General features: G+C 44.8%; 2 protein-coding genes across 6 annotated transcripts; one reads left to right on the top strand and one right to left on the bottom strand.

The window, feature by feature from the left end:
• Nucleotides 1–9,449, top strand: HSPD1 (heat shock protein family D (Hsp60) member 1). Of its 3 annotated transcripts, none has more exons than XM_040971927.1 (12): nt 1–52; nt 1,287–1,462; nt 3,424–3,676; nt 3,997–4,079; nt 4,278–4,373; nt 4,662–4,755; nt 5,240–5,408; nt 7,034–7,133; nt 7,593–7,838; nt 8,140–8,314; nt 8,536–8,714; nt 8,830–9,449. In XM_040971927.1, exons 2-12 carry the CDS (start codon nt 1,289–1,291, stop codon nt 8,980–8,982), a joined length of 1,722 nt encoding a protein of 573 aa, XP_040827861.1. In that variant the 5' UTR covers nt 1–52; nt 1,287–1,288; the 3' UTR covers nt 8,983–9,449. The 3 variants fall into 3 exon arrangements, with proteins under 3 accessions (XP_040827861.1, XP_040827860.1, XP_040827862.1); XM_040971926.1 differs by lacking the exon at nt 1–52 and adding an exon at nt 254–409; XM_040971928.1 differs by lacking the exon at nt 1–52 and adding an exon at nt 332–409 and having other exon boundaries at nt 3,424–3,649.
• COQ10B (coenzyme Q10B) lies at nt 4,091–27,022 on the bottom strand. Of its 3 annotated transcripts, none has more exons than XM_040971930.1 (5): nt 26,856–27,021; nt 23,096–23,245; nt 18,893–19,085; nt 16,881–16,982; nt 4,091–4,480 (listed from the first exon to the last, which is right to left on the bottom strand). In XM_040971930.1, the coding sequence occupies exons 1-5, from the start codon at nt 26,975–26,977 to the stop codon at nt 4,430–4,432; spliced, it is 618 nt and encodes a 205-aa protein (XP_040827864.1). In that variant the 5' UTR covers nt 26,978–27,021; the 3' UTR covers nt 4,091–4,429. The 3 variants fall into 3 exon arrangements, with proteins under 3 accessions (XP_040827864.1, XP_040827863.1, XP_040827865.1); XM_040971929.1 differs by lacking the exon at nt 4,091–4,480 and adding an exon at nt 13,185–14,142 and having other exon boundaries at nt 26,856–27,017; XM_040971931.1 differs by lacking the exons at nt 4,091–4,480; nt 23,096–23,245 and adding an exon at nt 13,185–14,142 and having other exon boundaries at nt 26,856–27,022.
• Between the last annotated feature and the right edge of the window lie 594 nt (nt 27,023–27,616).

Here is a 27,616-nt window from a genome sequence, read left to right as displayed (position 1 = left end):
AGGCGGAATGGGAGCCGCGCTCTTTCTAGGCTTTTCTAGGCAGCCGGCCGAGGTGAAAGAACACTTCCACCACCCCGCCCCCGCGACCCCTCCCGGAAATGACGGGAGGTGACCCTTGAACCGCGGAGAGCGCGGCGCTGGCTGGAAAATTCTGGAAGCGAACGGGGCCCGGGAATCAGCCTAAGCGCGGCAGGGCGGGAGGAGTGCGGCGCGGACCCGGCGCGTGCAGATTGCCGGGCCCCGGGCGACGGGAAGGGGCGGGCGCCGCACGCACACGCGGTGCCGCGGGGCGGGGGAGCCGCCGAGGGAGGGGACTCGGGCTCAGTGCCGTGCGCGCCGTGCAGCCTGCGCCTCACTCTCCCGCCGACGGCCTTCCTCGCCGCGTGCACTCCGCGCCGCCGCCCCGCAGGTACACGCGGGCCCCCTCCGGCGCGGCCTCGCCCGCACCTCCCGCCGCCCTGCAGCAGGCCTCCGGCCGCGGCGATGGGCCCTGGGCCACCGGCAGGGCTCGGAGCGCCGCAGGACGCGGGCCCGGCCGTCCAGGCCTCCGGAGCCCATGCGGCTTCTCGTCACGTGCGGCGTGGACTGCGGCCCGCGCCTGGCGCAGGACGGAGGGCTTGCCTGCGGGCCAGCGGGGGTGGCCTGGGGGGGCTTGGGGCGCCTGGGCCTTCGGGGGCAGTCCGCTCCCGGCCTCGTGCAGTACCCTGCTGAAGGGGGTCTCATCCACGAAGAACTGATTCTCTTTTTTGTTTCACTTTTTGGCCGGCGGACTGCAGGGGTACTGCCCCGGTGCTCTTGACCTTGCTCGGGGGCATCCTGCAGACAAGACACGTGGAGCTCCCGGAGTGGGTCGGGCCTGTGCCCCCAGCCTCGGGGCCCTGTTCTGATACAGTAGCTGCGACTGGACACTTTTTTTTTTGCTGAGTGGATTTTGCACGGTCCGGAAAATTTCCCTGGACTCTTAGGATTTGTAATCTGCCTCTCCTTCCCACCTTGGGTTGGTTTTTGCACGGGCACGTTGGGAGCGATTCTACTCTGTAGGCCATTTTAGCGGTGAAAGATTAACTCGGATTTTTTGGAGCAGGAGGCCACGGGGTAGCCATTGCCTGTGCCTTGTGCTATAGGTCAGGCAAGGGGGCGGCCTCTTGCGTGCGCCGGTTGCGGGCCCCGCGGGTCTGCCAGGCACACAGCTAACCTTGCTGGTTCGGGGTGGCGCGGGTGGGCTTGTTTGTGCCGGGCCGCACGGTCGAGGCGGGAACTGATCGTTTGCTTCTCTTCTCCTCCAGAAATGCTTCGATTACCCTCAGTCCTTCGCCAGATCAGGCCCGTGTCCAGGGCGCTGGCGCCTCATCTCACTCGGGCTTATGCCAAAGACGTAAAATTCGGTGCCGACGCCCGAGCCTTAATGCTTCAAGGGGTAGACCTTTTAGCCGATGCCGTAGCCGTTACAATGGGGCCAAAGGTATCAGCATTATTGTCACTATGTATTATTGATTGAGGAATACTATTACTGATGAGGGAGGCACAGTGTTTTGATGATTTTTTTGATAGATTTTATATGTAGCCCTATAATATATATGTTTAGGCATAATGTTCTTGGACTGCTTCATTCGGGTTTTGGAAACTGTACAGTGTGTGATGTAACCAGGTAGTAACTCGGTTTAAGGGTAATGTTTAAGCTGAAGATAGATCCAGTCACACTTGTGCCCCTTTCTAGTGGTGGCAAGTATAGAAAGAAATACAAGTTGCAAGTCCTATTAAATCTCAAGTGGTGGGTTTTTTTTGTTTGTTTTTGAAAGGTTTTGTGACATCTCATGCTGCTAAAAGCCAGAACTGGGACAGGAGGAAACAACGCTGTGCCCTAATTTTTCCCATATTTTAGCATACAAGTTAGTGACAATAAGTGCACTAGTGTTATTGGGCAAACATCACCACCACCTATCTCCAGAATGTCTTTTTTTTTTTAACTATCCAGTGTACCCCCATAGGTGGAAATTTACCAGGTGTTGCTGTTCTTTGTATTCAAATGCATATTTTTAAGCTATGATTCGATCATGAGACAATATTTTGAAGTGACTTGTACAGATATCCAGACAGCTGTTAAGTGTAGCCCGTTTGCACAGTTCAAGAATATAGAAGGTGGCAGCTTTGGTGCAAAGCCCCAAAAAGTTGCATACATCATATATGTTATGTTTGAGGTCCATAAAATGTTGTTTGTGGAGCTACCATTCTGGGGCAGCATGTTAAGCTGTAGCTTGTTGTGGCTGCATCCCATATCTGACTGCTGGGTCAAATCCTTGTAATTTTGCTTCCTACCCAGCTCCCTGCTAAAGTTCCAAGGAAGACTGGCAGATGACCCAAGGACTTGGGCCCAAGTGCCCATGTGAGAGTCTGGGATGGCATTCCTGGTTCCAAACCTGACCGTTTCAGCCATTTGAGGGAAGAACCAACACTGAATAGAAGATCTATCCTCCCCATTTTTCTATTATGTTGCCTTACAAATAAGTAAACGCATTTTAAAGAATATATTTTTTAAAGATTCATTTATTTTTGTTCAGGAGGCGGATTTCCAGAGAGGAGAGATGTTCATCCAATAGTTCATTCCCCAAGTGGCCCCAGTGGCCTGAGCTGAGCTGAGCTGATTGAGCTAGGGGCTTCTTCCTGGTCTCCCACATAGGTGCAGGGTCCCAAAGGTTTTGGGGCCATGCTCTGTGGCTTCCCAGGCTATAATTAAGGAATTGGGTGGGAATTGGAACAGCCAGGACAGAACCAGTACCCATATGGAATCCTTGTTCTTGTAAGGTGGGGATTTTTCCACTGGGCCCATTTTAAAGAATTTTCTTCTGAAAGGCAGGGCAGAACTAGATCTTCCCTCTACTAGTTTATACTCCCAACACTCAAAGCAGCTGCAAAGCCTGGGAGCCTGGAATTTGGTCTGATCTCCCATGAGTGCACTTTAACAGGAAGTCAGGCAAGACTCAGGAGCTTAGAAACTGCAGGCATCCCTGCTGTGTCAAGCGTTCACCCCTGGCTTACGGTTTTATGCTATGTGAATTTGGAGGAGCATGCTTTGCTGTAGAGTATTTTAGTAAACAAATTAGAGTATTTTCAGTAATAATGAGTTCCAACCAGTGTGAACAGTGTTCTGGAATTTTGTGGTTTGTCTTGCATTGTATGCTTTGTTGCTTTTAAGCCCTGGGATTTTTCATCTGCTGTAATGCCTCATTCGAAGTCATGCTCTTGGCAGAGAAGCAGAGAGATCATTTTGTAGACCGTGAATGTTGATGAACTTGTCCTTGAGATTCCTGTGCAGGAGTGATAAAATGACACAACCTGCATTGAGATTTTGAAGCCTGCTCATGTTTTAAACCTAAATAGTTTAGCAAGTAAGATCATGTCACTTTTTTCCTTCTGCCATTGTAGGGGAGAACAGTGATTATTGAACAGAGCTGGGGGAGTCCCAAAGTAACAAAAGATGGTGTAACTGTTGCCAAGTCAATTGACTTAAAAGACAAATATAAAAATATTGGAGCTAAACTTGTTCAAGATGTCGCCAATAATACAAATGAAGAAGCTGGGGATGGCACCACCACAGCTACTGTACTGGCCCGCTCTATTGCCAAGGAAGGCTTTGAGAAGATTAGCAAAGGTGCTAATCCAGTGGAAATCAGGAGAGGTAAGAATGTTATGTCTCTTCTACAGCCTTAGGAAATTCCCATTCCTATGATTTACAATTCTTGTTGGTATTAGGTGTGAAGTCATACGTCCGCCTTTATAATTCTAGTTCTGAAAACAATTGTGGCCCATAGTCCCTAAAACTCGTAAATTTAAAGTTACCATTCGCTTCATGCCGTCCAGCTTGGGGTAGGAATGACACTGGTGCAGAAGCTGTGTACAGACATAAGGTTAAGAATGTTGATTATTAATCTGAAATTTTCTGCATCGTGTGGATGCCATAACTATTATAATAACAGACTTAATGTATTCTTGAACAAGGTGTGATGTTGGCTGTTGATGCCGTAATTGCTGAGCTTAAGAAACAGTCAAAACCTGTGACCACCCCTGAAGAAATTGCTCAGGTAAGGACTAATTTAAAAAAATGTTTGTATTCTTTCACACCAGTCTGAATAACAGCAGTGTTCAGTCACCAACACTGGAAGCATTTAAAATTATTGCATCATAATGTATTGCCAGATGGAATTATTAATTTGGAAGTTACTATGAGAAGGGTCAGGAATTGAGGACACTAATTTTGAAGAGTAACTTGATTGTTTCAGGTTGCTACAATTTCTGCAAATGGAGACAAGGAGATTGGCAATATCATTTCCGATGCGATGAAGAAGGTTGGAAGAAAAGGCGTCATCACAGTAAAGGCAAGTATGTTTGATAATGAGAATTGAGCGTTCCGAATAGAATCCGTCTCCCTGGTTCATACAGAATGCTCAGGAGGACTTCGTTTCTTCATGTATAACTTCAGCGCCTGTAAGAGGAAGTTGGCTTTTGTGTCAGTTGATGCAAGTGAAATCACATGTCCCGGGACATTTGCGTACTCCTGCCTGAACTCCCTCAGGGTCACTGGCAACTCTGTGTTAATCTGCTCTGTTCCGAGTTTGAAGTTTCTTCTGTGAAATTCATATACCGAATTTGTGTATTTTTCATAGGATGGAAAAACACTGAATGATGAATTAGAAATTATTGAAGGCATGAAATTTGACCGAGGCTATATTTCTCCATATTTTATTAATACATCAAAAGGTAAGGACAAATCAATAAATAAAAAATTTAAATGTAGTTAGTGTACATCAAGCTATACATGTAAGTTGGCAGTATACCTCTGAAAAATGAGTGTTTCAGAAGTTAATAATACATGAGAAAGAAAGAAAAGATGAACTCATTGGCCAATTTTAAATAATACTGAAACTTGAGTTTAGTTTTTTATTTAGATAAATTGGATTACTTTTGATTTGAAAAGTTTTCTAAAGGTATATGTTTAATAGAAGAAATTGAGGTCTTCCATCTGCCAGTTCACTCCCCAAATGGCTATGATGGCTGGGACTGGGCCAGGCTGGAGCCAGGAGCTTCATCTGGAGTTCCTACATGGGTGGCAGGGGACCAAGTTCCTGGGCCATCCATCCATCCTTCATTGTTTTTCCCAAGCCATTAGCACAAACTGGTGACACAGATGGAATACCACAAGGTCACTTCTTGCTTTGGAATTTTGTTTGTTTACTTTCTGTAGGTCAGAAATGTGAATTCCAAGATGCCTATGTTCTGTTGAGTGAAAAGAAAATTTCTAGTGTCCAGTCCATTGTACCTGCTCTTGAAATTGCCAATGCCCACCGTAAGCCTCTGGTCATAATTGCTGAAGATGTTGATGGAGAAGCTCTGAGTACACTGGTTTTGAATAGGTAAGAGGGAATGTATTTTCTGTTTTGTTTTGTTTTCTTAAACATTTATTATTATTGGAAAGGCAGATATACAGAGAGAAAAATTTTCCGTCTGATGGTTCACTCCGTAAGTGACTGCAGCTGCTGGAGCTGAGCCAATTCAGAGCCAGGAGTTCTTCTGGGTCTCCCACGTGGGTGCAGGGTCCCAAGGCTTTGGGCCGTCCTCAACTGCTTTCCCAGGTCACAGGCATGGAGCTGGATGGGAAGCAGGGCCGCCAGGATTAGAACAGGCACCCATATGGGATCCCGGCTTGCAAGACGAGGACTTCAACCACTACACTATCGTGCCAGGCCCAAGGGAGTGTATTTGATAATTTTATTTTTAAATAAAATTTACTTTTTGGAGTACCATCCTACTACAAATGTGTTGTTTCCATCTTGTTTCAATTTTTGTGTGGGACCCCAGAGTCTTTACTGTTTTGTACAACTTTGTCATGAAGTAGTCTGAATTCAGTTGTGGGCACCTTTCTTGTTTTTCTTAGTGTTTACAGTTGCTTGCAGGATATGTGCATGATTAAGATTCATTGTATTTATTTGAAAGACAGTGTTGCAGAGATAGAGGGAGACAGAATTTTCAGTTTTCTAGTGTCATTTCCCAAATGGCTGCAACAGCCAAGGCTGATCTAGGCTGAAGCCAGCAGCCTGAATCTCCATCTGGAATTCTAACAACTGTGACAGGGGCTCAGACACTTGGGCCGGCTTCCCTTGCTTTCCTTTGCTTTCCTTGGTAGAGCAGAACAGAGCTGGGTTGGAAGCAGATCTGATAGGGAGTGCCTTTGTGATAGGCGGCACCTGCTGTGCCACCATTCAAGCCCCAAAGAAAGGCTTCTGATTAATATTGCATGGAACAGTAAGGAAATAATTGCCATTCTAAAATTCTCATTCCTTGGTGTAGTAGGTGGTTTAATCTTAGCATGTAGGTATATTAAAAATAATACTTTGGAATAGAAACAAATGTAAATGTTATTCAAGAGTGCTTTTCTAAGCTTGAATTGGCTTTTTGGGGGTATTAAACCTTTGGAGATAAGGATGTAAAGACATCTCCCCCAAGAAATCCCAAATCTAGGGCTAGAATTTTCATGCTTTACGGTAGCTATAAAGTCATTGTCCAGTTTACTCAGTGTATCATAGCTTATCCTCTTTTTTTGTCTCATATCATAGCTTTTTATGTCGTTTGTATCTTAAATAAAACAGCTCTCAAATTCAACATTTCTTTGATCATATCTCAAGTATACCTCATGCAGATTCAGGTGACCCTAGCACTATTGGGATGTTCATTGTTCAAACTTAAACCATAGAGGTATTCACTGCCTGACCTTCACATTCAATCTTAGTATTTGTAATTGTTCCCCATCAGTCATAAAATATTTACTAATATGTCCTTTCATGTGGTGTGATCTTTGCTTCTGGGTTCAACATTGAACTGGAATTTGCCAACAGTTTATTAGGAAGACTTTTCAGATACACATGCCTTAAAAGAAAAGAGTTGGGGTGTTTTAACAGTCTTAGTGATATCAAAACTTGAGGGGAACTAAGACTACTTGGTTTTATTTGATTTAAGTCTCATCGACAACTGTTCTTAACAGGCTAAAAGTTGGTCTTCAGGTTGTAGCGGTGAAAGCACCAGGTTTTGGTGACAACAGAAAAAATCAGCTTAAAGACATGGCTATTGCTACTGGTGGTGCAGTAAGTAAAATAAGTCTTCTGTTTGTTTACTGAGTGTTATACTTTAATATTTCCATGTCTACAATTGATTTTTTATAATTAGATACTCTGTTTTTGTTGCTTACTTGGGAGGTGGGGTTTTGATTAAATTCTCTTTGAATAAACTTTTCTTAATAAATCTATGGAAAGTATGGTGAAGCGTTCCCTATAGGATTTAGATAATTTCAGTCGTCTTCCTCCAATAATTGAGATCTTTAGTGTTTATGAAATAAATATACTACTAACTGGTGAAGTTGGTTAAGGCTGAGATGTTGGGAATGCAGTGAATGTTTAATCTTGTTCTGAGCTAGCTTCGATCTTTAAATAACTTCATTTCTAAGAAATACAGCATTTTAATGTCAAAAACACCTGTGATACATTAAGAAGCTTGGTGTAATGGAAGACACTAACACATAACTGATTCACATTAAAATGTTGCAGGTATTTGGAGAAGAGGGATTGACCCTGAATCTTGAAGATGTTCAGCCTCATGACTTGGGAAAAGTTGGAGAGGTCATTGTGACTAAAGATGATGCCATGCTTTTGAAAGGAAAGGGTGACAAGGCTCAAATTGAAAAGCGTATTCAAGAAATCATCGAGCAACTAGATGTCACAACTAGTGAATATGAAAAGGAAAAGCTGAATGAAAGGCTGGCAAAGCTTTCTGATGGAGTTGCTGTGCTGAAGGTTAGGATTCATTGCTTTGCAGCATTTCCTACTTGAAGCTTAAATATTGGGAAACTTAATTAGGTTATGGAAATATTTATGCAAATTTTTTCTGAGACATACCACTTGTTTTTTAAAACACTAGTAGTGAGGGAAGTTGCTATGGGAAAAGATGTTTTTTAATGTGATAGAAGGTCCTTCATGTAAGTTTTTCTGCAGGATTGCTTTTCTGAGTAAACTGGATAGTCTTGAAGTAACTTTTTGTGTAGTCTGCATCTTGAATGGAGGGTTTCATACTAACTAGAATTTTTTGGAACTTTAGGTTGGTGGGACAAGTGATGTTGAAGTAAATGAAAAGAAAGACAGAGTTACAGATGCTCTGAATGCTACAAGAGCTGCTGTTGAAGAAGGCATTGTTCTGGGAGGTGGATGTGCCCTGCTTCGGTGCATTCCAGCCTTGGACTCATTAACTCCAGCTAATGAAGATCAAAAAATTGGTAACTACATTATGCCTGGTGTTTAGTTGTACTGCTATTTCCTGTGTGGAACAACAAACCACAGTTTCCTGTGTAACAAAGTAGAATAGTGCTTAGGTTGTTCTGGGCGCAGGGATTGGATAACATTGGCATTGGGATTTTTCTGTATCGGATAACTTCATGATTTAGAATTGTTAAATTGTTTACCAAAGACCTAAAATTTTACTGTATTCTCTCTGCAGGTATAGACATTATTAGAAGAACACTCAAAATTCCGGCGATGACTATTGCTAAGAATGCAGGCGTTGAAGGATCTTTGATTGTGGAAAAAATTTTGCAGAGTTCCTCCGAAATTGGCTATGATGCCTTGCTTGGAGATTTTGTGAATATGGTAGAAAAAGGAATCATCGATCCAACAAAGGTACATAGTTGAACATTTCCCTAAAAATACTTTTGAGTAACTCAGAAATGTAAAATTTTTGTGTCTTGTCCATATTTCTTAATGGAATGAAATGCATCATTTCATTTTTTTCTAGGTTGTAAGAACTGCCTTACTGGATGCTGCTGGAGTGGCCTCTCTGTTAACTACAGCAGAAGTTGTGGTCACAGAAATTCCGAAAGAAGAGAAGGACCCTGGAATGGGTGCAATGGGCGGGATGGGAGGGGGGATGGGAGGAGGGATGTTTTAATTCTTAGATTAGTGCTTTACCATTATAAATGAACTGTGACAGGAAGCTGAAGGCAGTGTTCCTCATCAAGAACTTCAGAGTTCAGTTGGAGAAGAAGAAAAGGCTGGCTAAAGAAAATCACTGTAAGCATCAGTTACTGGTTTCAGTTGACAATACATAATGGTTTACTGCTGTCATGTCCATGCCTACAGATAATTTATTTTGTATTTTTGAATAAGAAAAAAAAAGACATTTGTACATTCCTGATACTGAGTGCAAGAGCCATGTACCAGTGTACTGCTTTCAACTTAAATCACTGCGGCATTCTTACTACTATTCTGTTTAAAATCAGGATTTTAGTGCTTGCCATCACCAGATGAGAAGTGAAGAAGCAGCCTTTCTGTGGGGAGTGAGAATAATTGTGTACAAAGTAGAGAAATATACAATTATGTGACAACCTTTGTGTAATAAAAATTTGTTTAAACTTAGTGATTGGTGTTTGTTTTATGGTCGAGAAGTGAAAGCTAACTCAAGAGGTTAAAAAAAAAGCAACTGTTACTCTTAGTTGCAACTGAACATTGCTACTTGGGGAGCAGGGGTGGTAGATTTTTAAAGAAGGCAACAATTTAAGAATTCTTTGGGAACAATGTGTATTGAGCCCTGACATAAAAAGGTAACCCATCACTCCTTGCACACCTAATGGAATAACTATACCCCCGCATCAGAGTGTCTTGGGTTTTATCCCCAACTGCTTCACTTCTAGCTTTCCTGCAGATGTTCACCTTTAAAATTTATTGTTATAATTGAAAGGGAGAGTTTTACAGAGAGAAGAGATGGGGTTTTTCCATCCATTAGTTCACTCCCCAAAGGGCCAGCATTGCTGATCATAGCTGGGAACGTGTTCAGGGGCTTTTCCTGCCCTTCCATGTGGGCTTTGCCCCATCCTCCACTGTGTTTGCAGACCACAAGTAGCTGGTTCAGAAGTGGAGTCACTAGGGACACTAACGGGTGCTAGTGACACAGAGTGATCATTAGCATACTGTGTTACAATACTAGCTCTGAGAAAAGGTTCCAATAGAAGTGGGTAAATATTTAGTGTTTGTAAATATTGGCAAACCAGTCTTAGATCTTCCATTACTGGCTTGCTTCTCAAGCTGAGGCTAAAGTTAAAGACCTTAGAATTCCAGTCTCTCAGGCCAGGCTACAGCACCCACTTGCAAACACCAAGCTGAGATGGGCCATGGCAGACTAGACTGCTGCATGAACCAGCACACAAGATTTGGTGAGGGTGGGTGGTGCAACCTCAGAAAGGGAGCTGTGGGGTGCTACTGCTGCTGGTGAGTGTGAGAGCTGGGACTGGGAGCACACCAGGCTGGGCAGGGCTGTAACACCTGTTGTCCTGCATGTCAAATAGCTTGCGGGGAAGAGTTAGGCTGGGCGGAATATCCACTGGTGCAGGCATGAGCCAAAAACAAGGGCAGGCCAGTTGGGCTTTGCTGCAGCATGAGCTGCAAGTGCTAAACTGCAGAACCACCTAGAGTGCAAGATCCTGTGCTGGGAGTGGGCCCAACAGGGAAATCAGTAACCCCTTTGATGGGCTACAACTCCCACTGATGAACTTGAGAACCTGGACTTGGGGCAGGCCTGGCTGAATAGGCAGTGTCAGACACTGGCATGAGTGTGGGCTGGAGAGTGTAATCAGTTTGGTTGAATTAGGCTCCAACGCCCAACTATGTGTACAAGAGCTGAATGAATGATGGGACAGACTGGACCAGTGCATTGCACATGCTAGCAGATAAACCACGGCTGGAGACCAGCCCAGTGCAGGTTACTAGGGGTCAGTCTGACTGGGTTGTAGCTCCCAATGGTATACATGAGGACCCACAGTGTTGAGATCAGGGTTGGGCTGGCCCATAGCACCCATTTGCTTAAGAAATGGGGCTGACAGCATCAGTTGGCAGAAGTTGGCACTGGGGACTAGTTCTGTCAAGTCAAACCACAGAACTACCTGGAGAGTGCATAATCCAGGAGTGGGAGAGGACTGGGAGGGAAATAGTGGGCTCCTCCTTCTTGGGTTACCACTTCTATGGGAGGGAACGAAAACCAGGACAGGGGTTGGGGTGGAATGGGGTGTGGGACAGACTGGACTACTGCTGCACATACTGGCAAACCAGGATAGGGGTGGGCCTGGTGGGGGTTATTGTGGGTCGCTCCAACTAGGCTGCAGTTCCCACTTGTTTATGTGCTGGGCAGAACCAGGTTGGACTGCAACACCCATTGGTTCCAGTGGAAGTTGGGGCTGAAAACATAATCAACCCAGCAATTGCAACCACCAGCTGATCAGGGCCATGGACTGAGCTGGGCCCTGTACTTGCTAGCACATACAAGAATCTGGTCGGAGAACACCTGAGACAAGGTTTCTTTGGAGATCTCCCCAATCAAAATGCTGGACTCAGAACCCTAACCAAGAAAAGACAGAAGACAGAACAGGTCAATCAACCATCTCGGCTATATGTTGGTAGCGAAATACTGGGAAAACAGAGACTCTATGATGGACTATGTCAATCAGTGGATTCTTCAAGGACCTCATAGCGCTTGGTGTGGCAAGATTGGCAGCAATTTATAGCTGGTGAACTATCAAAACCACTTGAGCAAGAACCTCGGAGCATACCACCCTACATGCAGGACCTGGGGAGGGTGGGAACTTGGGTGGGCCCTCTCCCTTGATACCCCCCTTTAAACATGAAGTAAACAATATGGAAATAATAGTCTTACCTAGTTTCCTATAGCCCTTGAACCTTTTTACCCGAATTAACTATGTAAAGATTGTCAAAAATATAATAATAAATTTAAAAAAGGTTAAAAAAACAAAAAGAAGAAAGAAATGGGGCTGGAGGGTCCAGCATGGTCGTCCAGTGGCTAAAGTCCTCTCCTTGCACACAATGGGATCTCTTATGGGTGCTGGTACTAATCCTGGTGGCCCCGCTTTCCATCCAGCTCATTGGTAGCCTAGCAGCTAAGGTCCTCACCTTGAACACGCTGAGATCCCATATGGGCCCTGCTTCCCATGCAGCTCCCTGCTTCTGGCCTGCAGCAGTACCTGCTACCTGGTACCTGTACCTGGAACCAAAGCAGAGGAAGGAGGGGGAAAAGCAGACTGATCAACCACCCCAGTGAAGCATGACAGCAAATATCTGAGCAAATGGAGACACAGGTGGACTGTGTCAACCAAAGGACCTTGGAAGGATATGCACATCCTTGCATCTGCAAGATTGACAGCATTTCAGAACTATCAAAACCACCTGAACAGAACCTTGAGGCATGCTTTACATTGCGGACTTTGGGATGACACTGGATGGCTATGCCCCATCTCCGGGTACTGAGGCGACTGGGAGGCTAGGTGTGGCTTCTCCCCTTGTCTCTCCCTTTCCCTCAGATGCAGGAAGAAGGAAAAGAAAATGTGGAAACAAAAGTCTCACCCATTTCCCCTGATTCTGGACACTTCCCACCCTAATCAACTATGTAAACATCACTGAAAATAAAATTTAAAAATTAAAATAAATTCCAGTCTCTCACACAAGTGGCAGAGGACCAAGTACCTGAAGCATCTTTCATTGCCTTCTTAAGCAGGGACCTGTAAGTGGAACAGCCAGGACTTGAACCAGCACTCACATGTGAGATACAACAGCTTAAGCTGATGTGCCACAACACTGGCATCTTTTGCTGTTTTTGAAACCCAGGATCCAGGAACTTCCCAGTCTCCCACCTGGGTGCAGGGTATCATATTGGATCCTGGCCCTTGCAGTCAGATTAGCCAGTTGAAATACTGGGCAAACAGAGACATCACGCTCCCATCAAGGTCTTTTAACAAGTAGTTTTAAATCCTCAAATACCATAATACCTCACTATGTCTACATAGAAGGGCAAGCATTTATCTCAGCTTTTAAAATGTTGGTCATGACATCTGTAAACTCCCATCAGAGGACTCGGGTTTGAACTTGACTCTGGTTCCCCAAGTCTACCTTCCTGCTAATACAGAGCCTGAGAAGCAGCTCCCGCCACTCTTGTAGGACACCTGCACTGGGTTTCCCAGTTCCCTGTGGCCTCTTGTCAGCAAATGAAACCAGCAAATGAACACTTGCCCTCTCTTTGCCTCTCACGAATTTAAAAATGAATGCACACAGAATATAGGATTTCAATAAATGTTACTACAAAAGATAAACAAATTAACTTTATTAGGTGAACACTTCAGTCCTTACATTGATTTGTTTTAAAAAATACCAGTTTGAAAATATATTATTGGAAGTGAATACATACAATAAATAGAAAATAGGGATGCATAGTGCCAGCAAAATATCAACCAACTTTTCTTCATCTGTTGCTTACTGTTCTACATTAGCATTAGCTAAAGAGCAACCAACGTACCCAGAAGAAGGTTGCAGACTACTGGAAAAACAGCTGAAAGCTCTGGGCCACTAACCCCTCCAAATTTTTTTCACTGTTATATTTGGAGCCAACCTCCTTATAGCACCAAATGATATTCTATATCCATAATAATAATTTAAAAATACCAAAGGTGCCAGGGAGAATCCATTAGCAGTACCTATAAAATCAAGTTTTGACTTTCTTGGTGATAACCCCTAAGCTATATGGTAGGCTCCATATAATAAGTTATAAATAATCTGAATTTAATAACTTAAACATGATATGGTTAATATATACATAATGACTGAGTATATCAACTCACTCATTAAATTTACATATTCAGTTTCTGCTTAGAAGAGATACATCATTCTAGCAATAGTAACATAGTTAAATGTGGAATATGCTGATGTACTTAGTACTCTGAATTATATAATGATTGAAGAAATAATTCCATATACAAGTAGGGTCATATTCTACGTGCAAGTTACAATCAAAGTTAGGTGTACTAAATGCTTTCTGACGTCTGGAAACCAATCACAAAGGCGTCTCCCCAGGTTAAAGATCCAAGCACGTGACACCAGCTCTCCTTCATGTGTGATGAACTTCATGAAACATTAGTTCCCGAGGTATGTTCGTTTCTGGACCATAAAGCTTACATGCTCTTCTTTCAAAGGCAGCAACCATCTGCTTTACAACTTCATCAAAAAACAACGTGGCAAGTTGAGAGTGTAGGAGTGAGCGAAATTCAAAAGAGATCTGTAGAGGAATGTAAGAAGTGATTTTAGAAAGACCTTTCACATTGCTTCTCAGCCTTTTGGCTAAGGTCAAGCATAAAAAGACCTTTCACTAAATTTCCACTTAGGACACTAACGTTCACATTGAGAACTGTAGATATATCTACGTGACTTTTTTTTTTCTGACCTATCCAAAGAACCTTGGGCTTGGCGCAGTAGCCCAGCAGCTAAACTCCTTGCCTTGCACAGGCTGGGATCCCATATGGGCACTGGTTCTAATCTCGGCAGCCCCACTTCCCATTGAGCTCCCTGCTTGTGGCCTGGGAAAGCAGTCAAGGACAACCCAAAGCCTTGGGACCTTGCACCCGTGTTGGGAGACCTGCAGGAAGTTCCTGGTTCCTGGCTTCGGATCGGTGCAGCACCAGCCGTTGCAGTCACTTGGGGAATGAATCATTGGACAAAAGATCTTTCTCTCTGTCTCTCCTCCCCTCTGTATATCTGCCTTTCCAATAAAATTAAATAAATCTTTAAAAAAAAAAAGAAACAAGGGTTTAGGGAAGGGAAGTGATAATTCTCACAGATTAAACCCCAATGAGAGGAAGATCAGACTGCACATGTGCATGGCACACACTTAAAACAGCCAATGACTGGGAACCTTACATTCCCTTTTTTGGGTGGAACTCAGATAACTTTAAAGGGGAGAACAGTATCTTAAGGACCAAACATCTATAAAAATATTCCAACTTTTCATTCTAAAGTCAGTATGATTTTATAAAAAGAAATTACAAAACAACAGAAATAATTCCCATGTACCTATCACACAGAACTCTCCACGCTAATATCTTAGACAATTATTGTGCCATTATCAAAATTGGGAAATTAATAGGGGCAGTTACTATTGCTAGATAATATGCAGATATCTGGGGCTTGGCAGCATGGCCTAGCGGCTAAAGTCCTCGCCTTGCACGCCCGGGATCCCATATGGGCGCCGGTTCTAATCCCAGCAGCCCCGCTTCCCTTCCAGTTCCCTGCCTGTGGCCTGGAAAAGCAGTGGAGGACGGCCCAAGGCTTTGGGACCCTGCACCCGCGTGGGAGACCCGGAAGAGTCTCCTGGCTTTGGATCGGCATAGTATCGGCCCGTTGCGCTCACTTGGGGAGTGAATCATCGGACGGAAGATCTTCCTCTCTGTCTCTCCTCCTCTCTGTATATCTGCCTTTCCAATAAAAATAAAATAAATCTTAAAAAAAAAAAAATAGAATAAATGTTTGTACAGAACTCTGTGATGTGTCTGAGTAAATAAAAAAGTCAGCTTCTTGAGCTGTTTAACAGAAGGACCAAGTGACTGTGTCTGTGTCTCTTTTCTCCCGTTGAATCAACACACCCTTCTCGAGCTCTGAATTCAGCTGAGCTGGTCTCCAGCATGCCTCCCTGCTAATGTGTCTAAAAGAGCCCAAGGAATTGGACTCTTGCCACTCATGTCAGAGACCTGCATGGAGTTCTTAGTTCCTGGCTTTGCCTGGCCCAGACCGTTACTGCAGCATTTGGCAGTCAACCAGTGGATGGAACATATCTTTCTGTTTCGCCCATCTTTCTCTGTCACACTGCCTGTCAAATAATTAAGTAGGGCCTGGCGTGGTAGCCTATTGGCTAAATCTTTGCCTTACATCCACTGGGATCCCATAGATGCTCTGGCTGCTCTGCTTCCCATCCAGCTCCATACTTGTGGTCTGGGAAAGCAGTCAAGCACGGCCCAAAGCCTTGGGATCTTGCATCTGGGTGGGAGACCCAGAAAAAGCTCCTGGCTTCAGACTGGCTCAGCTCTGCCCACTGCGATCTTTCTGTATCTCCTTTTCTCTGTATATCTGCCTTTCCAATAAAAAAAAAAAAAAAAACAAGGGCCCAGCACAGTGGCCTAGTGGCTAACGTCCTCACCTTGAACACACCAGGATCCCATGCGGGTGCTGGTTCTAATCTCGGCAGCCCCACTTCCCATCCAGCTCCCTGCTTGTAGCCTGGGAAAGCAGTTGAGTATGGCCCAAAGCCTTGGGAGCCTGCACCCACATGGGAGATTTGGAGGAGATTTCTGGATCCTGGCTTCAGATTGATGTAGCACTGTCCGTTCCGCTCACTTGGGGAGTGAATCATCGGACAGAGTGAATCATCTGTATAACTGCCTTTCCAATAAAAATAAATAAATCTTTACTTTTTTTTTAATTAAAAAAAATATAAGTAAATTGTAAAAACAAATAAAATGTGAATTGAAATGCTAATATTGAGGCTGATACCATGGTTCAATTGGTTAATTCTCCATCTATAAGCACAGGCATCCCATACGGGCAACAATTCATGTGCCAGCTGCTCCACTTCCCATCCACCTCCCTGCTTATGGCCTGCATGGCCTAAATTCTTGGGACCCTGCACTCGCGTGGAAGATCTGAAAGAAGCTCCTGGCTCCTGGGCTGGGATTAGCTCAGCTCTGGCTGTTGTGGCCATTTGGGGAGTGAACTAGCAGATGGAAAAAGGTCCTGGCTCCTGGCTTGGGATCAGCCTAATTCTGTTCATTGCAACAGATAAAGATTCTTTTTATCTCTTTGCCTCTGTGTCTCTTTTTCAAATAATATAAATCTTTTTTGTTTCTGTTTCAGTAACTAATATGTATGTGAGAAAATTATAACATCTGGATTCTACAATGGATTATTACACTTCTTTACAAACTACTGCTAATGAGTGAGACCAATCATGGGCTTTGTGAGACTTACTGAAAAGTCCAAGGTACAAGTTCTTGGATACCCAGGAAGACCTGGGCTGAAACGCCAACTAGTCTCCAAATGATTAAAAAGTCTCCCATCAGTACAAGATGCCTAGAACAAAACAAAAAGAGAAAACAACAGTGGGATAAGTATCTTTGTTATTAGCCAGAATCTACCAAGACTGTAGCTAAAATCTCTGTAATTATTCCCACAGGTCATACCACAGGAGATGAGGAACTCCAATTTTTAGCTGATACTTAGTAACCACTTGCCAGAATTGGTCATTTTCTTTTTTTTTTTTCTGGGGTCCCCAAGACTACCAACTTTTTTCTACTATCACCTGTTATGCTACTTAGATTTCACTTTCCCTCCAAAATAATGAGTGATTTTGGAGGAAGACTTACTTCCAGCTCTGCCTACTGATAAGTGACCCTGCAAAGTTAAATCCCTATGCCATATTTCCTTAATCTGTAAAACAATACCTACTTTATACTATCACTAGGAGATGGCTAAAATGTTTATAAGAGAACTAGTATAGATCCCTAACACAATTCAATTACTGTTCTGTCCAAAGATTTTTCTCTTGTTAATCAGTCTTAACTCTTTTCCTTATTCCCAGACACCCCAGTTTTCCTAAGCTACTGGTCCCCAGGTATGACCCTGATCTAGTTCTTTTGGGGCTCTTTAGCATACATAGATAGTTCTCATTCTTTACAATTTAAATAATTTTGATTAAGACCTAGCTTTAATATGAGTACTGGTGGCCAGATTGTAATTACTAGCCCATTGTTGGAACTGGTTATAACCCAAAGTGAATGACACTCAGCTGATTAACCTTCTCAGCCAAAAACAATACCGAGGCCTTATTACAGCTGACCACAGGGCTACGCATCACCTTCCCTCAGCAACAGCTCACGATTCAGCTCCCATTTAAAAATGCTTCTGAACTTCTATAACCTCCTCAGGTAGGCATTGAAATCTTAGTTATTAGAATTTGTTGCACCCGTGTGGGAATCTTTTTTTTTAAGATCTATTTATTTTTTATTGGAAAGGCAAAATTATACAGAGAAGCAGAGACAGAGAAAGATCTTCCATCTGCTATTTCACTCCCCAACTGGCCACAACAGCCAAAGCTGAGCCGACCAAAAGCCAGGAGTTAAGAGTTTCTTCCAGGTTTCCCATGTGGGTGCAGGGTCTGAAGGCCTTGGGCTGTCTTCTAGTGCCTTCCCAGGCTACAAGCAGGGAGCTTCATGGGAAGTGGAATAGCTGGGACACAAACAGGTGCCAATTTTGAATACCAGCATGTGCAGGGCAAAGATTTAGCCACTGAGCCATCACACCAGGCCTTCTTTAGAAACATGTTATGGCCACTAAGTGACAAAGCACTTCAATAAGATGCAATGCTGGAGCCAGGCGCAATACCTCAGCAGCTGAACTCCTCGCCTTACATACTCTGGGACCCCATATGGGTACTGGTTTTAATCATGGCAGCCCTGCTTCCCATCCAGCTCCCTGCTGTGGCCTGGGAAAGTAGTTGAGGACGGCCCAAAGCCTTGGGACCCTGTACCCGGGTGGTAGACCTGGTAGAGGCTCCTGGTTCCTGGCTTCGGCTCAATGCGCAGCTCCAGCTGTTAGGGCTTCTAGGGAGTGAATTATCAGATGGAAGATCTTCCTCTCTGTCTCTCTTCCTCTCTGTAATTCTGACTTTGTAATGAAAAAAATATTAAAATAAATCTTAAAAAAAGATGCAATGCTATATTAAGAAGAATAAAATTTAAGCAAGTAACCTCATTAATAAAAAATTTATTTTAAAAAGCCTCCCCTTTCCATATTCCATTTAAGTTCCTAGTTGAAAATAATGGTATCAGTTTATGAAATGAACACAACTAGGAGATATAACACATGACCAATTCCCCCCAATCCCCATTAGTGAAATATTTTTATTGTGGCTACATTTCAATCTGCCTGATATAATTAGCATTTTTGGAATACTTAAAAAAAAAAAACAAAAAATCTACCACCTTCACCAAATGTGGTTTCACCAAGGTCACAACTGATGTATAACGTTCCAGCACAGGTGGAAATCCGATTTCTAATCGTGTTTTACAATATCCAGATCTCCTTGATATTACATCCGACTTTTTGCACCAAGGAACAAAATGTTTGTAATCTTCCATTCCTGATACCACATCATACATTTCCTGCATTGAATAACTTATAAAAGACAGAAGGACAGAGGGTTAACTGCACTGCTTATATGGTGTGTATATACACGCTTTAAATTGAAAATGGATACAACAATAACAACAAAAGATAAAATGGATAAAGTATATTGTTCATGAGGCAATAAGTCATTTCACACACATATTAAACTACAACCAAGGAAAATTAACCTCCATATAACAAAGAGAATAAAAATAAAAGGGTTCTAAATATATATCTATATAGAGGTTAAGATTTGACAAAATCATGGGTTGGTTTTGGTTTGCACACAGGTTACAAAATTTTAATTAGTTGCCAGTTCTTAAAAATTTAAGAGAAAGATCCTGTTAGAACAAGTCCTTATGTCTTCATTAGAACTGGCTTACATACAAGCCTGGGACAATAGTGTAGCGGCTAAAGTCCTCGCCTTGAATGAGCCGGGATCCCATATGGGCGCCAGTTCTAATCCCGGCAGCTCCACTTCCCATCCAGCTCCCTGCTTGTGGCCTGGGAATGCAATTGAGGATGGCCCAAAACACTTGGGACCCTGCACTCAGGTTGAGAGACCTGAAAGAAGCTCCTGGCTTCAGATTGGCTCACCTCCAGCAGTTGCGGCTGCTTGGGGAACCACTGAACGGAAGTTCTTGCTCTCTGTCTCTCCTCCTCTCTGTGTATCTTACTTAGCAATAAAAATAAATAAATCTTAAAAAAAAAAAAAAAAGAACTGGTTTACATTGTGAAGCAATTCATTAAGACACTGCTTCACGGATCCCACAGCACAGTGCTGGTTTGAGTGTTAGTTGCTCACTTTCTTCTTCTTCTTCTTCTTTTTTAAATATTTATTTATTTTTATTGAAAGGCAGATCTAAAAAAAGGAGGAGAGACAGAGAGCAAGATCTTTCGTCCGATGATTCACTCCCCAAGTGCTGCAACGGCTGGAGCTGAGCCAATCCGAAGCCAGGATCCCAGCGCGTTCAAGGTGAGGACTTTCAAAACATTTTTTAAAAGATTTACTTATTTATTGGAAAGTCAGATATACAGAGAGGAGGAGAGATAGAGAGGAAAATCTTCCATCCGATGATTCACTCCCCAAGTGAGCGCAACGGCCGATGCTATGACGATCCAAAGACAGGATCCAGGAATTTCTCCCAGGTCTCCCACAGGTTTGCAGAGTCCCAGGGCTTTGGGCCATCCTTGATTGCTTTCCCAGGCCACAAGCAGGGAGCTGGATGGGAAGTGGAGCTGCCAGGGTTAGAACCGGCGCCTATGTGGGATCCCGGCGTGTTCAAGGCAAGGACTTTAGCCGCTAGGCCACACTGCCGTGCCCCAGTTGCTCCACTTTCAATCCAGCACCCTGCTAATGTCCAAAGGAAGGTACAAGAAAATGGCTCAAGAGCTTGGATCTCTGCCACCACATGGGAGACCTGGGTGGAGTTTTGGCTTCTTGGCTTTGACCAGTCCCATCCCTGACTGTTGCAGGCATTTGGGAAATAAACTAGATAAAAGATATTTCTTGGTCTCTATCTTCTCTGTCACTGTGCCTTAGACTGAATAAATTTATCTTTTCCTTTCTTCTCTGACAGCAGAGTAATAGAGAGAGAAGGAAAGTGCTTGCTTCAGGCTAAAATTGGAACAAGAATAGGCAGAGATCATCTATCTGCTGGTTCACTCCCCAAAGGGCCATAACAGCTGGAGCTGGGCCAATCTAGGAACTGGGAGTGACGTCTGGGTTTCCACCATTAGTGCAAAGATCCTGGAATTTGGGCCTTCCTCCACTGCCTTCCAAGGCCATTAGCAGGGAGCTGGATCAGAAGCTGAGCCTCTGGTCTCAGACCAGTGCCCATACTGGATGCTGGCACTGGAAGCAGAAGCTCAGTCCCTCAATAAACATTTAATTATTATAATTAGAAGGAAAATAAGTTGACCAATTTTTTTAAAGATTTATTTTATTTTTATTGCAAAGTCAGATATACAAAAAGGAGGAGAGACAGAGAGAAAGATCGTCCAACCGATGCTTCACTCCCCAAGTGAGCACAACAGCTGGTGCTATGCCTCTCTGAAAGCCAAGAGCCAGGTACGTCTTCCAGGTCTCTCACACAGCTGCAGGGTCCCAAGGCCTTGGGCCGTCCTCGACTGCATTCCCAGGCCACAAGCAGGGAGCTGGATGGAAAGTGGAGCTGCCGGGATTAGAACCAGCATCCATATGGGATCCTGGGCGTTCAAGGCGAGGACTTTAGCTGCTAGGCCACTGTGCCAGGCTCTTTTCTTTTTTTTTTTTAAACAGTGCTAGCATGTATTGGTTTTTAACAATAACAGATATGGGAAATGGTTCACAAGAGCTCAGAAGTAGCCCAGCCCAGGGCTGAGCAGGGGTCAAGAAACAATGTTGCAGGGAGTACCAAGCAACCTGAAGATACTGTTAGGCTAAAGAACCCATTAGCTCTTGAAAGTCAGTATGGGGCTCAGAACGGTGGCCTAGTGGCTAACGTCCTCACCTTGAACGCTCACCCAGGATCCCATATGGGTGCCAGTTCTAATCCCGGCAGCTCCACTTCCCATCCAGCTCCCTGCTTGTGGCCTGGGAAAGCAATCAAGGATGGCCCAAAGCCTTGGGACCCTGCACCCACATGGGAGACCTGGAGGAGGTTCCTGGCTCCTGGCTTTGGAATGGTGTAGCACCGGCCGTTGCATATTTGTTTTAGAAGTTGATCAATTTGAAATAAACAGGATTTTGGCCATGAGAGAAATAAAAGCAGCAATTTTTTATCTATTTACTTACTGGAAAGGCAGTGTAAGAAGGAGACACACACACAAATCTTACATTTCATTCACTGGCTCCTACCCCAAACGGCCCTAACTGCTGGTGCTGGACCAGGCGGAAGCCAGAAGCTGGAAACTCTATTCCAGTTGCCCATTTAGACAACTAGGATCCAACTTCGTGAGCCACCATCTGCTGTCTCACAGCATGCGAGTCAGCAAACCGCTGGAATTGAAATTGGTACTGGGACTTGTACCAGGTTCTGATATGGGATACAGGTGTCCCAAGAGTAGTTTTTTTATTATTATTAATAATAATAATCTTACTTAGTTGATTAGGGTACAAAAGGGTGCACGGTCCCAAGGCTTTGGGCCATCCTTAACTGCTTTCCCAGGCCACAAGCAGGGAGCTGGATGGGAAGTGGAGCAGTCAGGATATGAACTGGCAGCCATATGGGATCCCAGTGCATGCAAGGCAAGGATTTAGCCACTACCTACCATACCAGCTCCAGTCACAGCCATGTTTAATTATTCATATCTGCCTTTGGGCTCCAATGACATAATGACAGCTCTGAGTTTGGTTTTTTAAAGACTTCTTCCTTTTTTTTTTTGAAAGTCAAAGTTACAGCGAGAGGGACAGAGAGATTTCCCTTCTGCTGGTTTATTCCCAGAATGGCAGCAACAGTCAGGGTTGGCCAGGTCAAATCCAGGAGCCTGGAACTCTGTCTGGATCTGCCACGTGGGTGGCAGGGACCCCAGCACTTGGGCCATCCAGGACTCACACTGGTGCTCATTGGGAATGTCAGTTCTCCATGCAGCGGCTTATCCCGCAATGTCACAGGCCAGCCTCAGAGTCAGGCCTAAAACCCACCAGGCCTCACCTGCTTGCTGTCTGGATCTTTGCAGGCAGTTTTCTATTTCTTATTCTAGATTAGAAGCCTTTTAGCATGTCTGCATGCACTCATCTATGCATTTCTCTGTGAACACATGACCCAATGTAGCAACAGCCTTGCCATTACAGAAAAGCGCAAGGTACAGGAACATCATCATAAACAAGCAATTGTTTTACATGTCAAGGTTTAAATCTATCCTGTAAAGTTAACTGTATAATTAAATTTATTCAACAAATACTTACAAAATTGTGAGGTCTACAGAATGGCCAACCTAGAAAAACCAGAGCTTAATCTAACAAGAAAAGCCAGAGAGAGGCATGATACTCTATTGAAATCTGTGAACATATTTTAGTATAATCATTATATACAAACCCTATAATCCTTCGCTCTGAGTATTCTTTCCTTTTGTTTATTAATGGTGCAGTAATTTTGAAGAAAGTTCTTGCATGTATCTCCTTAGGCAGCCTGGAGGTACGCGATGCAAGAGATCTGCTCATCAGTATACCACAGGAAGCCAGGTGTCTAAGACAACAGAAATGACCTGATTTAGAGGTGGATTACACATTAAGAGGAAACATTTATTACCGAGACTGTTAAACAGCTAACCAATTTAGAAGAATCTACCATTTTAGAAGATTTGGGGGGAAATATATATATATACAAGCACAAAGGAAAAATGAAGCTTCCTTAGGCACCATACAGAAATCAGTAACATTTACAGCTCTGACCCAAAAGGTGTGGCTTCCCCCAGAAAGCTGGCCCTCATGCTACAGACACATATTATAACATGCTATACCATAACTGTGCTAAAACATAGCCATCGTTCCATTTTTTTTAAAGATTTATTTATTTTTATTAGAAAGGCAGATTTACAGAGAGAACGAGAGACAGAAAGAAAGACCCTCCATCCATTGGTTCACTCCCCAAATTGCTGAGTCCGTGCAGTAGGTGTGGATGGCACAAAGGTGTGAAGAGAACATCTCCCCTGCTTGGCAGGGCCCAGGGAGCTTCCAGCTGTTTGGCAGAGTCCGGTGGATTTCTCTCTGACCACCTTTATGCAGTCTCACCTCCTTTTTGCATGGACACTCAACCACCCCACTAAGAATTCTGTAATCTATTGAGGCATTGTTTGCCCCTGTGAGATGGCTTTTGCCACCAACGTGAGCTTGAGTTAATGTTATTGATAATGTCTTGGTGAGTGGACCTTTAACTGCGCACAGGAATACAATTAAACCCATGCCATTTCTGGACACCTTATTGTGTACCTACCCATTGCTCTGAAATCGGGCCCGGACATGTAGCGTGCCTTCTGGGAAATGGTTTAATAAGAATTTTACAAAGTAATGGAAGTGATGGGAGTGAGGGCTGAAACTGCTATGGCAATAAATATAGTTATTGTTATCTCAAAGGCTAGCCTGTTTCTGCAATTTTTTGGAATATAGAAAATGTAATTGTTTTAGCTGCTTTTATAATTTTAGCTAGAGGAATTAAGGATGCTTTTATTAAAGAAAAATGCTTTTGATTATTGTTTCATTGTTTTTGGGGTTGTAGAGCTTAAAGTTGTAGAAGGACTTTATGTTTGAAATTTCTGTTTTAGGTTTTACGTTTTTTCCCTTGTAACCTATTTTTCCATTAAATAATGGGTAAATTGTAGAAATAGAAATGTGGTGGGAATGTACTACTAATTAGCAGGTAATCGCATGTGTCTTGGCCTTAGAGTCCTGGCTGTTGCTCCATGGCTACTGTTGAAAAATAAATAATGGCTTGCTTTGAAGAATATGAATACAGTATTTTGCAGAATTATCTTTAGGGGCATCTGCTTAGACTTGAAGTGCAAACAGAGTGACCCCCTTAGTCTTGAAGTAAAAATAGCATAGTTGCTTGTGCAGAAGCTTGAGAGGGGTTTTGAGTAAATAAAAAGGACAGCTTTTTCTTGAGCTGTTGTGAGAACGCACCAAGTGTCAGTGTCTGCCTTTCTTTATCGCCGACTCCACGCACCCTTCCAGAGCTCCGAACTCGGCTGGAACTAGACTCCGGCACCAAGTGGCTGTCAACACCTGGAGCTGAGCTAAGCCGATCCGAAGCCAGGAGCCTGGAGCCTCTTCCAGGTCTCCCATGCAGCTGTAGGGTCCTAAGGCTTTGGGCCATCCTTGAATGCTTTTACAGGCCACTAGCGGGGAGCTGCTTGGGAAGTGCAGCAGTCAGAATATAAACCAGTGCCTGTATGGGATCCTGGTACACGCAAGGTAAGGACTTTAGCTACGAGGCTACTGTGTTAGGCCTCCATCATTTCTTTTTGAAATTTATTTATTTAACTTAAAAGGCAGAGTTACAGAGAGAGGAGGAGAGACAGAGAATCTTACGCCCACTGTTGGTTCATTCCCCAAAAGGCCACCAAGACCAGGGCTGGGCCAGGCTGAGGCCAGAAACAGGAGCTCCATCCAGGTCTTCACTTGGGTGGCAGAAGCCCAAGGATTTGAGCTACTGCCTTCAAGGTACATTACAACAAACACATGTAGAAGAGGTGGGTCTCAAACGGATGCTTTAATACAAGATGCTGGCATCACAAACGGAAGGTTAACTCACTGTGCCATGGCAACTGCCCCTCTTGATCTGCTTTTCAGTTCTTCTTATCTACTCAGGTTATTATGCCAGCCGGAGCTACAGGGGTTCCTCCATTCTGGATTCACTCCAGTGGAACTGGACACTAATCAGAGCTCTGCAGACCCCGCCAGAATGGCTGCTCTGTCCTCCCGTCCCGTCCCATCTCCACTTCAACACACACTCATAGTCAACTACCTGCGACATTTCTATGTGTATGTGTCGAATATAAAAGAATATATACATTTATCTTACTCGAAAGAGTTTTAGAGAAAAAGACAGATCTTCCACCTTCTGGTTCACTCTCCAGATGGCTGCGATGACCAGGACAAAGCCAAGAGCCAGGAGCGTCACTCAAGTCTCCCACACGGGTGCAGGGACCCACGCAGTTTGCTCAGCTTCCGCTGCTTTTCCTGGGCCATTAGCACAGAGCTGGATCAGCAGTGGAGCGGCCTCAACATAAACCAGTGCCCCAAAGAATATTGTTGTCTGAGGCTACAGGTTCAACCCCTTACACACTCTTATTCACGTAAATATTCCTACTCTTTCTCTTAAAAGGCTATAGCATAACCTTTTTATACTGCTTTTCATGTTAGCCCACAGACTTGCTGAGTTATTCTGTGTACCCTAGCTACTAAGGAGACAGTATGGTGATTAGAACAAGTACAAGCATTATAAAGATGACACCTGCATCGTGTACAAGCCAATTATTCTAGAAGAATATCAGGCCGCATTATGTTCTGCTTGGATCTATTTTTTTTTGGAGGTTATTTAGTAAAGAATATATGACTTTACTTTAGCTTCATCCCATATTGGTCAAACGGTTTGGAACTGACAGGATTGTTGGTACTTAAAAAAGTCTTCACTGACTCTAAATGTCAAGCTTCGCTCTTTCTGCCCTGCCCCGTCCAAACCTTTCACTTTAAAGTTTAATCTTAATCACTTACTACAAAGTTATTTAAAAAGAAAATCAAGTGAAAGAATGGTATTTTTCATTCCTTTGCCTCCCATTCTCCAACACCCCTCCCCACACACACATCACCACCATCAAAAAAGAATCAACCAGGAAAATCGAAGGCAGGCTCCGGTTCAAGGTTACAGGGCGCTCACCGCCCAGCCAGAAACTCCGGGTCCTGTCAGGTGGCTGCGCTCTTGGCTAGCACCACGGGGCGGGGGACGAGGGCCCCTACCAGATCCCGGGAAGGACCTGCGACCGGCCGGCACGCTGGTGCAGCGGCTCGGAGCCAGGGGTCCCCCTCCGGGCAAACCCGGCCCTCTGTTGCGGAAACCGGCAAAGCTCCAAGGCGCCCGGGGCGAGCGACTTCCGCAGCTGCTTCCAAAGTCGCTCTGCCAATGAGTCACCGCCTCTCGCAAGGACAGCAAGCCCCACGCCCCTCGGGCCCCTGAGGGCGCGGCCGCAGAGTCCCTCCGGCGCCCAAAGCCGGAGACGCGCGGCAAGGCACCTGGTCCAGCTCGGCCGCGGCCCGATCCCCCGGGTTCTCTCACACAACAGGCCCCTGCGCCTGATTACCTGACGTTCCGCGCAGGTCCCTGAGCCGGAGTCAAAGCGCCAGGCGCCGTCACCGACTTCGGACGGCATCCCGAGACTACGGTGGTCAAGGCCCGAGGACCGGCCCGGGCTGCCATGGTCATCTCACGGAAGCCGGTGGCCTCCTCTCCGATCAGCCCCGCGGCCCCGCCCCCGGGCCGGGACGTGCGGCCGGCTCCGGCGACTGCCAACCAATCGGGGGGCCGTCTGAGCAGTCAGCCACGCCCCCTTTCCCTCCGTGATGGCGCAAAGCTGACGTTCGCTTCCAAGGCCTTAGGGCGGAGCGTGAACGCGCTCTTCGTGCTCCTGGCCAATCAGAGGGGGCGTAGGGCCGCCAGGGCACGCCCCCGTTCTCCACGCGCGTTCTCGCGCATGTCTCGTGGCAGCCATAGCGCCGCCTCGCCCGCCTTCCGCGCTCCGGCTTGTCCCCGGATTTGCCGACAGCTGCCGTTGTCGGGGTGTCGGCTTCCGGTCGCGAGCCCTGGCACGTGAGTTCCACTCCAGAGCTGGAAGAAGGCGGCGACTGTGAGTGTGAATTATGTAACTCTCCACAGGCGCGGAGGGCCGGGCCTGGCGCGCCGTCGGGACTGGCTGGCGAATGCTGGGCGTCAAGTGCTGCCCCCTCATGACTGATGGAGTATTTCCCCAGCTTACCACGCTGCGTTGAGGCGAGGACAACACAAGGTCGTGTCCTGAACCAGCTAGCTAACAGCCAGGGTTCACGCTGGGTTGTTTCCTGCATG

This window comes from Ochotona curzoniae, unplaced genomic scaffold (genome assembly GCF_017591425.1).
Source record: "Ochotona curzoniae isolate NIBS_2020 unplaced genomic scaffold, NIBS_Ocur_1.0 contig_2210, whole genome shotgun sequence".
Lineage (NCBI taxonomy): Eukaryota > Metazoa > Chordata > Mammalia > Lagomorpha > Ochotonidae > Ochotona > Ochotona curzoniae.
The sequence above is the reverse complement of the archived record's forward strand: the minus strand, read 5'-3'. Positions and strand labels throughout refer to the sequence as shown.

What these genes read in the sequence shown, in the direction of transcription:
- HSPD1 (XM_040971927.1), top strand. Translation starts at nt 1,289, where the DNA reads ATGCTTCGATTACCCTCAGTCCTTCGCCAGATCAGGCCCGTGTCCAGG. An exon ending in CCCCTGAAGAAATTGCTCAG is followed by an intron (nt 4,080 to 4,277) that starts GTAAGGACTAAT and finishes TGATTGTTTCAG; the next exon opens with GTTGCTACAATTTCTGCAAA. An exon ending in TAATGAAGATCAAAAAATTG is followed by an intron (nt 8,315 to 8,535) that starts GTAACTACATTA and finishes TTCTCTCTGCAG; the next exon opens with GTATAGACATTATTAGAAGA.
- COQ10B (XM_040971929.1), bottom strand. Translation starts at nt 26,977, where the DNA reads ATGACCATGGCAGCCCGGGCCGGTCCTCGGGCCTTGACCACCGTAGTC. An exon ending in TCAGAGCGAAGGATTATAGG is followed by an intron (nt 19,086 to 23,095) that starts GTTTGTATATAA and finishes GTCTTTTATAAG; the next exon opens with TTATTCAATGCAGGAAATGT. An exon ending in CTTGTACCTTGGACTTTTCA is followed by an intron (nt 14,143 to 16,880) that starts GTAAGTCTCACA and finishes ATTCCTCTACAG; the next exon opens with ATCTCTTTTGAATTTCGCTC.